At 37.8% G+C, this 12,336-nt stretch overlaps 1 protein-coding gene across 4 annotated transcripts; it reads right to left on the minus strand.

Moving 5' to 3' along the window:
- Positions 1 to 166: 166 nt before the first annotated feature.
- Positions 167 to 11,965, minus strand: Septin4 (septin 4). 4 transcript variants are annotated; one of them, XM_020949246.2, is made up of 5 exons: positions 11,772 to 11,965; positions 10,537 to 10,932; positions 1,994 to 2,453; positions 1,528 to 1,930; positions 167 to 1,462 (listed from the first exon to the last, which is right to left on the minus strand). In XM_020949246.2, the coding sequence occupies exons 2-5, from the start codon at positions 10,727 to 10,729 to the stop codon at positions 1,202 to 1,204; spliced, it is 1,317 nt and encodes a 438-aa protein (XP_020804905.2). In that variant the 5' UTR covers positions 10,730 to 10,932; positions 11,772 to 11,965; the 3' UTR covers positions 167 to 1,201. The 4 variants fall into 4 exon arrangements, with proteins under 4 accessions (XP_020804905.2, XP_086691992.1, XP_020804906.2 ...); XM_086835866.1 differs by having other exon boundaries at positions 10,537 to 11,125; positions 11,772 to 11,911; XM_020949247.2 differs by having other exon boundaries at positions 11,471 to 11,909.
- Positions 11,966 to 12,336: the final 371 nt, after the last annotated feature.

Here is a 12,336-nt window from a genome sequence, read left to right on the forward strand (position 1 = left end):
TTTTTTTAAACGATTTTACAACAAATTAACTGACAAGATTTTAACAAAGCAACTGTAGACACAGTTATGGATAGTAATATATATAAATTTCAAAATATTAAAAAAAATCTGATACATGAAATCTTAAAAAGGGTATCCTGCGAACTTGAAATAAAAGTTGTAGCGGTTTTAAAGGGCTTTTATCTATTGGTTTTATTTTGAAATCGATTCTTATCAATCGCTATATTTATACATATATATATATATATATATTTTTCGACTATAATTTCATTTAAATATTATGGTTGTTGCATGAAGGCTTAATCGATTAATTTAAAATAAATTCATTAACAATTCGTTTCAACAAATTAGGTTCTGTCCATAGATAGGTGTATGTGTTTTATATATATATCTGATAATACGATACGTAATTAATTGCGTAAATAATTGGAACTTGTTGCTGTACGCGATCCGATCCTTGGATATTCAGCATCCAGCGACCCATTTGTCCTATATCTGATATATATTCTGCTTACCATATAATGTTACAAGTTCTTTACACATAATTAAAGCAACAAATTTGCTTGTGTTCAGGGTTCTTCTCTTCAAAAAACCAAACAAAAAAATGGCAAAAAAAAAAAAATATTTTAAAAAAAGTTTAAACAAAAATAAATAAAAATAAACAAATTATAGCTGTCTCTGTCTATGCTCTTGTCTTTCTCTGTAACGGTAGTTCTATGTATGTATTGTGTGTATGTGCCTCTTCTGTGGGTTCATGAACTTTGCTTTGTTAACAATTTACTTTCGTTAAGTTTTTGAAACTCCTTCAACTTTGGTATAATATATCTCGTAATCGTAATTGTAATTGTAATCGTAATCTTTATCGTACTGATCAAATGCTAGATGCGCGTTTAAAGTCGATTTATCTTAGTGGAAAAAAGTCGATTTCTCTTTTAGCTACAAAATTGAAAAAGGCTGTGATGTTTGTTGTTTGTTTTTTCAGTGTATGTGTGATTTTTGGAGTGTAGGTTGTGCAAATTTTGCGCTTATCGTTGTCTTAATTTTGAAACTCCTCCTCTGTCCGCTGGAATCTAAAAAAGTCTGTGCTAGCATATATGAACAAAGTCGTTTTGGTGGCAGCTAGCTGCTCCAGGATCTCCCCAGGATCCACTACATAACTCCTAGATGCATATATTACGGTGCAAAATTGAACACTTTCGCCCTAGACATCGATCACGCTGTCGTTCTTCTTCATCTCCATCAGATGGGTCTGCTTGAGCTTCTCCTGCATCTGGGTGAGCATGTCCTGCATGCGCCGGATCTCCTCGTCCTTCTGCAACAGCAGGCGATCGGTCTCCGATATGGCGGCATCGAATCCATTCGTGGAGCTAATCGAATCCCGCTTCAACTTGCCACGCTCCCGCAGCGCATGCTGCGAGATCTGTGAGATGCACTGTGCCCGGAAGTTCTCATAGTGGACATCCTGCAAAGATTAATCCGTAGGATAATTACTCTTTTCAGAAAGGTATGTGTGTGTGTATAACCCACCTGTGTGGTATCCTTGAGATCCTGCATGTGCGTGGATATCAAGAAAGTGCGCAGCTTGATGAAATCACTGTGCTCTGGATCCTCCACTTTGACCACACCCCAGGGATACTGCCTGCCGCGCACCTTCTTGCCGGCCACCTCCAATATAGTATTACTTCCAACTACAGCAAATGGTATAGATGCCTTCAGTTCGCGATCCTGCTGCTTAAAGTCCTCATCTTCGTCAGAGTCGCATTCGGGGAACTGATACAGCTGAATATGATTATCCTCGAGGTCCTGCAAGATGCGCTCCTTCAGCTTGCGCACTTCCTGCTTATTCAGGCAATCAGCCTTGCCAATAACCAGGACAATGTTTACTTTGCGGTGCAACCGTCGGATCAGGTCCAGGTCCATCTGTCGCAGGCTAGAAAAGGAAATTAATATTATTACTATACAAATATATCCAAATATCAAGTATTATAATCACCTGTGTCCCCAGGGCGGTACAAAGTATAGGCAGCAATGCACTCGATTATCCTGTATATTCCGCCGATTGAGTCCGCTCTCGTCGGTAAAGTATTGGCGGAACTGTTCATCTATATACTGGGTGCACACTCGCCAGCTGTCCTCACAGTTGATGGCATCCCCAAAGCCAGGAGTGTCCACCACAGTGAGTCGCAACCGCACGCCACGCTCCTCAATGTCCATTGTCTTCTTCTCCACTTTGGTTGTCTTCTCGATGCGCTCCTCCACATTGGGCATCTGTCGATTCTTGTAGAGATCCCCCAAGAACAGGCTATTGATGAGGGTGGATTTGCCCAGTCCGGACTCCCCCACAACCATCAAAGTGAACTCGAAGCCCCGCTTCACTGACTTCCGGTGCACTTGCTCTGGTAGGGTGGCAAAGCCTATATAATCCCGATCCTTGTCGAAGGAAGGTGTCTTAGCTGGAAAGATATGCAAGCAAGAAAGTATGAATAGAAAGTTTTAGCAAGAGATTCAAAGTATTTGTTATAAAAGTTTATGTTGTTTTCGCTCTTATTTCTTTACGTGTTACCCAAGAGGGATGCTTAATAACACAAAACGGGTTAATCGACTGAAGGACCTTGCTCTTGGGTCTTGAATCTTGCTCCTTGACAGGCCTACGTCTGTCTCATTAGGCTTACGGAATGGTGGAATGGCTGTCATTGAGTGGAGTGACAATGTCCTTAAGAGAGCGACAGCAGGAACAGCAGGAGTGCCATTGCCCATGACCCCTTCCCCTTTATACATCCTGGACTCTTACACATGTTCCTGGTGGTTCCTGGCTTCCTGGTGCTGTGTGTGTCTTCCGCTTCCTGACGCCCTCCTTACCGGCCCAAGCTTCGTGTGTATACCGAGGGCCTACTTAAAACGTAATTGGGCAAAAAGCCTCGCACTTTTCCTGCAGCCTTCAGGGCTTTCACTCTGTATCTCTCTCTGTATTGTTGGCTGGTTTTTCTTTTTTTTTTTTTCTTGCTTTTTGTCAGCCAATTTGTCACATTGTTTTATTGTTCTTTGGCCGCTTTCTTGTCGATTTAAAAAAAAAATATTTATATATTTTTTATATATTATATATAGATCCCCGAGTTTAATGAACACTTTATTGTAAATATTGTATTGTGGCAAAGGTGCAACTCGCAAGCCAACTGCCCTAAAACCATCCAAAATTAATGTACTCTCTGTCCGTCACTCCCTCTCTGCTACTCTGCCACTCTTCCTCTCTCTCTCTTGTGTTGTCTCTCTATCCGTTAGAATGTCCTGTCAAGTGGCAACACCGAAATGCAACTTTCCCCGATACTAGTTACCCTCTATTTTCATATTTTCATTCTCTCAGCGCCTGCGCTCAAGGACCTGCCTTGAAACTAGCGAAAGCCCGGAAAAGTGAGCCACATATTAAAGGGGGTTTTTTGGTTTTTGGCCAAAATGCGTGGCGTTGCCAGATTGGTTTTTAATAATAAGATATCCTTACTAATACTATTTTTGAATAATTTCAAAAAACGACTATTTTATTTATGAGATCTTATTAGAATTATTTCTCAAACGTATTTTGACCTTTAACTTTAATTTTTTCAGTTCAAGTTCAGGTAGAAATATCGTAATATCCTGTGCCGGCTTCTCGGATTTCCTTTAGCCAGGAAACTAACAAAAGTGAGGGAGAAGCCTCTGTCTCTCCCCTTTTGTTCAGTTCTTTGCGTTTAACAGAGGTTGAGAGATCCCACCCTCTTTTAAGAGGGCCAAGTCTAAGGGTGGCACAGTCAGCAGGACAGGCAGGACATTTGTTGGTTGCATTGTTCCAGCTCACGTTTTGCATTCATCGATTTTAAAATGCAGCCACCAACGCACAGTTGGGATACCTAAAGGTGCCTTTGCTTTAAAAAATCTTGTTTCTATAAGCAGTAACCAGTACCCAGAGGGTTGCTGGAGACATCTTACTTTAAACTATATATTATCCTGATCAGTATAATCAAGCAAATCTGAGATACAACTGTAGGGTTATTTGCCACATTTATACTTTCATTAAAAGAAAGTAAACAGGAAATCAAGACATCAGAAAAACCCCAATTAAATCCCATTTTAAACATCTTCTTTCATTATGATCGTCGTCTTTTTGCTTAAATTTTGTGTAAACTTTTTGTTTAATTGTTGCGAATCGAGTGAGTAAACAATGAATGAACTTGCTGTGCCATGCCGCATTTTATGGGTGACTCTGTTTGTTTGTGTCTTTAGGGCGCAGATACAGTTATCTTTTGGCGAATCTCTGGGCATATGGAATGCGGCCGTATCTACATCTGTCGGATAAATGTGCGAAATCGGGCCCAGACCGCAAAGGAACGAGGGCTAATGAGCGCGTTGACTTGGCCTGACTGGAAGATTGTCTTATGTAAATAAACGCAGGGCATCACCGAAGGCGGGGGTATGGCACAATGCACAGTGGAAAATAATATCTATCAATAGCTTGAAATTAAACCAAGTTCTAGGGATAATTTTTCAAATTTAAGTAAGAGAAAAAGATCAAGCTCGAGGTGTTTCTCCTCCTCCTTCACCTGCTGGTCTTCAAGTGATGCTGTCACTCAGATAGAGAGAAAGAGAGATGTTCAAACGCCCACGCCCATAGGCCCCCTTTTGGGGCACTTCCCCTCATCTAATTTGTCCCCCTACATTTTCCACTCCACCCACGTGCAGCTGACAAAATCGGAGCACTCAATCCGATAAATCAGTTAGTGGCTCCTATAGTCTGGACAGAATTTCTCCCTGTGTCTGTGCTCTCTGCTCCCATTTGAGATCTTTATCGCGCGACTGGATGGCTGGCTGACTGCTTATTGTCGTTTGTTTATCCCAAACAGCTTTTCTGTGGGCGTTGCAGTTTTCATTCTATGCCCCTTTTCATTCTCTACCCTCCACCCCCCTCCATACCCCTTTTCCCCTTTTGATTTTCCCCCTCTGGGCACTTTTGGTGTTTGTGGTTCAATGACTAGACTTGTCGCTGTCATCGTCATTATGACTAGGTCGGGGGTTCGGTGTCTCTATAAACTGAAACACACCCAGAAAAATATGCCTTATATTGAGGCTAATTTTCCTCAAAATAATCTCTCTTGGAATTCCAAAGTTAAATTAAATTATAAGACTTTAACCCATTTTTCTACCTTCGCAGAGTATTCTACTTTTAGTCAGCAGCTTAAAACCAAGTGAAGCAGTCATTTCCGACCCCATAAATCATATATATTCTTGATCAGCATCAACAGGAGAATCGATTTAGGCATGCCCGGGAGAAAAAACATTTTTTTTAATTTTTCAAAATTTTATTATTATCGTTATTTATTATCGTTAAAATTAAAAAAAAAAATTGACAAATTTTTAAATTTTTTAGAATTTCAAATTGAGTATGCAGATTTGTTAGTCTATTAAAAACTAGAAATAAATTGCTTTCCGATTTGAAATTAATGAATTTTTGGCTTAGTAATCAGTTTTTTTTTATTTAAATTTTTTGAAAAAATTGTCATATAAAAATAACATATTTCACCAGACTGTTTCCATATAAAACCTATTACATTTAGTTGGATCTATCTCAGAATTTCCAAATTAATTTTCCGTACATTCCAAGTATTTCAAAACTAAGGCTTAATATAATATATGTATATTCATATTCTATTAAACTAAAGGTTTCAAATATTTATTTCTGCAATGCCCTAATATTGACCCATTTCTCTGGATGTATCACTCGTTGTGCATGCCATTAATTGTCGATGGGAACCATGAGTTAAGTTGTTGTTTGGGTGTCAACCACTTGAGCATTTATCGCTGCCCGATCGGAATCGGCTGGCAAATGGCCTGGGAAATGATATATATCTGAGCTCTCTCGACACGCCCGACATTATGACAGACCATTTAACACTTGGCGACACATCAATTTCAATCTCAGCGGACGACTCCGATCCGAAACCTCCAGATCCAGGCGTATTATGTATAGATGCCCCTTCTTGTCTTACTTCTGGCCCAACTCAATTTGATTGATCAATTAAGTTCAATTCGAGCTGAAGCTGTAATGCAGGACGCAGCAACATATAATACCCTCACAAGGAGTTCTATTACTTGTACGATATGTAGGAATATATCCCAAAGTTTTATTAAAAAACAAAGTAAGGAGAGGTTTTACTTGTGGAATTCACATTTAAAATGTAAGCTCTGGAAGGGTGTTTCAGTTTTGGGTTACCAAGCTCTAGACCTCGAATCTTGTTATATATTTATATATATATAAATATATATATGTTTTTTGTGCCCTACGCATCTGGTTTTCCTCCTCCTACTCTTGGCAAAGTTCGAGTGGCTTGTTGAACGCACGAGTGCCCAGACTAAGGAGAACCGGAGGAGGCATTGCCCCAGTAAGGGGATACGCGAAAACAGGGACAGGGACTGGGATTGAGGCTTGGAATGGCTCTTGGCTGCATTGAATGTGCATCGGCATTGGGTTTCTTAAAGGCATTTGGGCATGTAAACAAATGCCAGTGGGATATAGAACCCACTACAATGGCATGAGTCACTAAACAAAGACTTGATAATAAAACTACAGAATAAAACAACAAGTCTTGTGCAAAACTAGGTTCAAATAAGGGTTTATGTTATACCTAAACATGAGAAAAAGGAATTTTGCCACAAAGGGGAAGCCTCACTGTACACAGCTATCCATCCACACATCCATGGTCTTTTGCTGCTGTTCCATAAATAGAGAAGCATCTCCTCCTTCTCCTCCTCCTTCTGGGTGCAGCTCCTCCTAAAACAATTGACGGCATTTGAAGTAGCTGCCGCTGCTGCTGCCCAGCTTCACTACTAGTTTCAGCTCCAGATCTCCACTGACTGCATTTCAGTGGAATTTTTAGCATTCAGAATCGTTTTCGATTCTGTCGGATTTCAATGCAATTCGATTTCGGAATTCTTTAGTTTACCAGACAGCCAGACAGACGCTGGGATAAGTGTTTAGGTTACATAAAATCGACGTGGATGATGCCACACAAAAAAATTACACCATCAATTCTGCAATATCTTCTGGTCAGAGCAGAAGCAATTCAAGACTTTTAATTAAACTCTAAAAAAAATTCGAAATAAAGGAATACTGTCAATATTGTGTTCTTTGGCTGTGTTTATCAAGAGACTTTTGAATGGATCTGTCATCGCCTTTGATTTTCTACCTTTTCCAAATCCATTTTCCCCTTAAGAAATGGATCCCCGCCAGATTTAAAGAGATCTATTTATAATACATGAATCTATAAACCAAAATCTGTGCCACTGCAGCCCTTTACCCCTTTATGTTTTTGGGAAACTGAATATTTGACAGCTTTATGAACAGATTTTTCCTAATTGATATGAAAATTCCTAGGCTATTGCCCACATAAAAGAATCTAAAAACACACCAGACGTCAAGTGAATAGGATTTTAAGCTAAAGAGGACTTTTTTTTTTAAAGCAAAGATACTTGGGGTTATTTCTTAATTTCATACCCTTGAAGGGTATTATTATTTTAGTCAGAAGCTTGAAACTATGTGAAGGAGGCATTTCCGAATCTATAAATCATATATATTCTTGATCAGGATCAACAGGAGAATCGATCTAACCATCTTAGGCAGGAAAAAAAATTTGACAAATTTTTTCAAATTTTTATAAGGGGTTACATCGTTAAAATTAAAAAAAAAATGACAAATTTTAAAATTTTTAAAAATTATAAATTGAGTATGCAGATTTATTAACCCACTAAAAACTAACACAGGAAAGCTTTCCGATTGGAATTGAATGCATTTTTGACTGAGATATGATAGAGAGGGTATAGAAATTTAGGTTTTCCGAAGTTAGCTTCCTTTTTTTGTTTACCTTCCTTTTTTTAAGGCTCATCCTGGTTGCTATTATTTCAACTGCCTCTGTAAATGAGCTTGTAAAAACGCCCCGCATTTGAACAACGCATAGAGAACTTAGAGAACAACATATATCACATATAGCACACAACCACAATGGGACAGCCCAGAAACATGTGTATTCATTTGGCATAACAATGAAGCTGGGCTCCTAATGAGTTTTTAAACGCTAAACTGCACAATTTTTAATTGGAACTAACGAACGAAAGTCTAGAAAAGAACAGAAACTAAATGGGGAATGAGCTTTAGAGACTGGCAAATTAATGGGAATGAAAAGTCACTGTGAAAATGAATAAATACATTTGGACAATCGAAGAATTTTCTATATTTTTTCAGATATTTTAAATTGAATAATTTATGGGAAAATACTTTGCATAATAATAGCTTTAGAGGCGATTTTAAATTTGATTTCTAGGGGCTTCCATAGGAGAACTACTTTATAATACAATTTCAACTTTATTTAATAAAAGCAGCAGTTAAGAACCTTTTTAACTATTAGTTTAAAGACTAAAAAATAAGAAAAACAATAAAGTACACTTTGAGTTGAGCTTCGTAATATTTATTAATATAATTAGCCATGGTACATATAGCTTATCTTATCATTTATGCTTCCAGTTGTGGGCTATAACTGGAACTGGGTTGGCCGATGAGTAGTACCAAGAAAAAACCAAACAAAAATATAAACAAATACAAGCTTGTTAATCTAAGCAGTACTCTTTTGTTATTTATGTTTTTTTGTTCTTTAAATACTAGAGAAACCAGAGAATTATCAGCTACAAATACTTGTAAGGTAGACTTTTTAATGGCATTCTTGATATCTTATTGATAAGAAATTTGAAGAATACTTAGTATAGATTGAAAAATAATACATTTCGCTTGAATAAGCACAAGCATTTTCTACTTTTAATACCCAGAAGGAGGCACAACTCCTTATTTATTTACTTTCTGTGCTCATTCGCCGACTGAGTTAAAGGGGAGCCTATGGCCAGCTAAAGAGGCCTGGCTAAAACCATCATTGAACCCACTAACGACATGTCAACCACAAGTACCGTTGGCTGCGGTCACGTTGCCCCACTGCCACTGTTGGTGGAACGAGCCCCACCGCCAATGTTATGGCCAAGGCCCTGGCCGATCTGCAATTGGGATTGGGGTATTGGGTGCGGCCAACTTTACAAAACCAAAGCCCCAACCAAAACCAAACTCACACCAAAAAAAAAGAGTAAGAAATGAAAAGAAAATGTAAATAAATAAAAACAAAGTCTACGCATACCAAAAACGGGAGGCAGTCCCAACTTCCAGTCCGAAAGCAAAAAAAAATAAATAAATATAAAAAAAAATAATAAGTAAGCAAGTAAACCACGGCGAAAGCGAAGTAGGCAAAAAAGGAAAGGAAGCCGCCGTCACCGCCAGTGAGCCGACTTTCCAAGCCATCGGAAAATAGTTTTGCCAACCAATTTTCTTGTCCGCCAAGGAAAAGCCACGTAATGGGGGAAGCCAGTGGAGATCTCGAGCTCCGATAAGATCGATCCACCCAAACGGGGCGAAACCAATCGAACATGTTGGGAGAATGTCTTTGGAGCCCATTTAAGGTCACCAAATTAAGCACTTGAGTCGCTAAAGTATGATAACTACATACATACTGCCTGTATAGAAATTATATTATTTATACTATAGTTTAGTAAATACAATTAAGTATATAAAGTGAAGGAGTCATTCCCGACCCTAGAAATCATATATATTCTTGATCGGCATCAACAAGGGAATCTTTGTGTGTATCTCGTGAAGCAAAAATTTGTTGTCAATTTTTCATAATTTTATAAGGGGTTAGTTACCTCGTTAAAATTTCCAAAAATTTATAAAAAGAAGAATTTTTGAAAATATAAAATGTTGCATGCAGTTTTATAAGCCTGCTAAAATCCAACACAGAACAGCTTTCCGAATTAAAATTAATGCATTTTTGGCTTAGTTATGATCTAATTTCTAGCTTTAAGGGTACACCAACTTCGGCTTTAAAGAGTCAGCTGTCTACTTCCTTTTCATTCTTCGTTTCATTATTATTACTATTATTTGAATTGCAGTAAAGTTATTTTTTTTAACAAAAGAAAACTTGTAATATTCAAGTTTAGCGATTTTAAGTAACATTCATTTTAATTTATGAATTATAAAGAGATAATAAAGCTGAATCAATTCGTATTTCACAGGAACTGAGTGTGACTCTAAGCAAACTTTGCAGTTTTAAATAAACAGAAAAAAGCTTCAATAAGTCAATTACCATTCATCACGATAAGTTTAGCCAACTTTACGTTTACTTACATATAACCCTTTTAAAGCTACATATCTCAGGTGATCTTATTTATATGTTCTTTAGCCTTATTTACCCAAGATATAAAATAGTTTCGATGTTTTTGTTTTTTACTAAGAAACTATAAGAGCTAACAAATAGTTTTTTCCCAGAATTCAGCGTTCCAGAAACCATGTGGGGTTTCTACTGTATATATGTATGTTTAAAGTATGTCATCATTTGGATTCAACCCTTTTCCTTTAACCCCTATTTGCAGATTTTGTTGTTTTGTATTTTTGCACCCTTGAAATCTGTGATTTTTACTTACGTTTTGGGTAAAGTGGCGGTCGACACTTAACTGCCTCAATGCCATTGTTGTTGTTGTTGTTCGTGTTGTTGTTGGTGTAACTACTGCCACCGTTGAGGCTACTAATGGCATTGGCCACCGCTCCTCCGGATGTACCGCCCATCATTGGCGGCTGTGTGAGGGGCAGGGGCGGAGGCGGCGGCTGGTGCTTCATGGGTGCCACCGGTGAGGCATTGGAGCCGGGTGGCGTTGATGAAGACACATTGCCGCCGCCAAAGAGGCGACGTTGTTGCAGAAACGACGCCGTTGTGCCGCCTGTGTTGTGTTTTGAGTCGCAATTGGCAAGTTTGGTGCTGCAAGTTGTTGTTTCACTGTTGGCCAGTTGCTTACTGCAGCGGCAGAGGCATTTATTGTTTACTATTTGGGGGGGTTAAACGAAACGGGCTTAGTTTAATTTGACTTGACATAGTTAGTAGCTTGCGGCTGCAGGTGGCCATTGTTTACTATTTTAAGTCATGGCCTCTATTTTTGTTACGCTATTAAAGCTTTAATAATTAAATTTTTAAGCTTTTTTTAATGCGATGCAGGAATTTAGTTGCCAATTTTTCACCTAGGGGTTAAGTTAAACAGTTGTGCTTATCGGGATGGTGGAGCAAGAGAAGTAGTGAGAAGAGGGACTTGGGGGTCTATGCAAAACTAGAGAGAGAGAGAGAGGAGCTATTGCAGTTTACTGCAATATTGACTTTTTAGGGTTTCCACTCTATTTACACACAAACACACACACAGTAAAATGCAACGGAGAACTGCATGCATAGAGTGGAAAACTAACGGTGGCAAGCAGCTGCGTCACCTTGACCTACACAAATACGTTGGCAAGTGAGATGCACAAAATACATAGAAATATACACACAGGAATGCACAAATAGAAGAAATAAAAAAAACACAAAGCACGCACCCAAAATAATTGAATAAAAAAAAAGCTCAGCAATAGGAATTAATTTACGCGCACTTTGTTATTAACTATTTCCGTTTGTTTTTCTTTATTGTTTTGTTTATTTATTCAGGTTTTCGGTTTTTAGGAAAAGGAAAAGTAATTTCCTTTAAATCTGAATTATTCCATTAATAATCAATGATGTTGGCGGGTTATTGTTTTGTTTTTGAAAGATATTTCTTGATTTTTTAAAATATTATATTTTATGAGCGTGTTTTTTCAATTCTTCGAGTCGCAAGAAATTGGCTTTACAAAAAATTGGTACCTGCAAAAAATCTAGAGTATATTTTTTTTAATTCCTTCGGCTTTGGCCGATTTCCTTCGCGTTCACGATTCACTGTGGTCTATATCCAATTCACGGTGGCTATATCTGTACGTCGGGGCTGCCAATTTACAACTGAATCTGAATTTCAAGTTTCAAACGAACTGGTGCTGCCGTTGGATGAAATACAAATAAAAAGTTGGCAAGTCGGCTGTTTCTGAAGTGGTGTGACCAACGAAAAAAAAGGTTAAGAAATTGGAAAAGATTTCCAGTTATAAACATTTAAGAAATGGTTCAAGACATTGATTCCATTTGTTTATAAAAAATGTTATTAAAAAATGTACATATTCTTCGATTTAAGTTACATTTTTATTTCTTTCATTTTAATTTTCACTTTAAATTGATTCGCAGAAAGTAATAGAGAATCATACTTTCTGAAAATGTTCATTAATGTTGAAATCCACCAAGTCTTTGCTTTAATTTTAGTTTATACTAATAACATTTTAGTTTTCATTCTGATAAGTTAGTTTGTTAGATATTTATCGATTTTAAAAGGATAACTAAATTG

Source organism: Drosophila serrata, unplaced genomic scaffold (assembly GCF_035046125.1).
Source record: "Drosophila serrata isolate PLE 108 unplaced genomic scaffold, ASM3504612v1 contig_276, whole genome shotgun sequence".
NCBI classification, from domain to species: Eukaryota; Metazoa; Arthropoda; class Insecta; order Diptera; family Drosophilidae; genus Drosophila; species Drosophila serrata.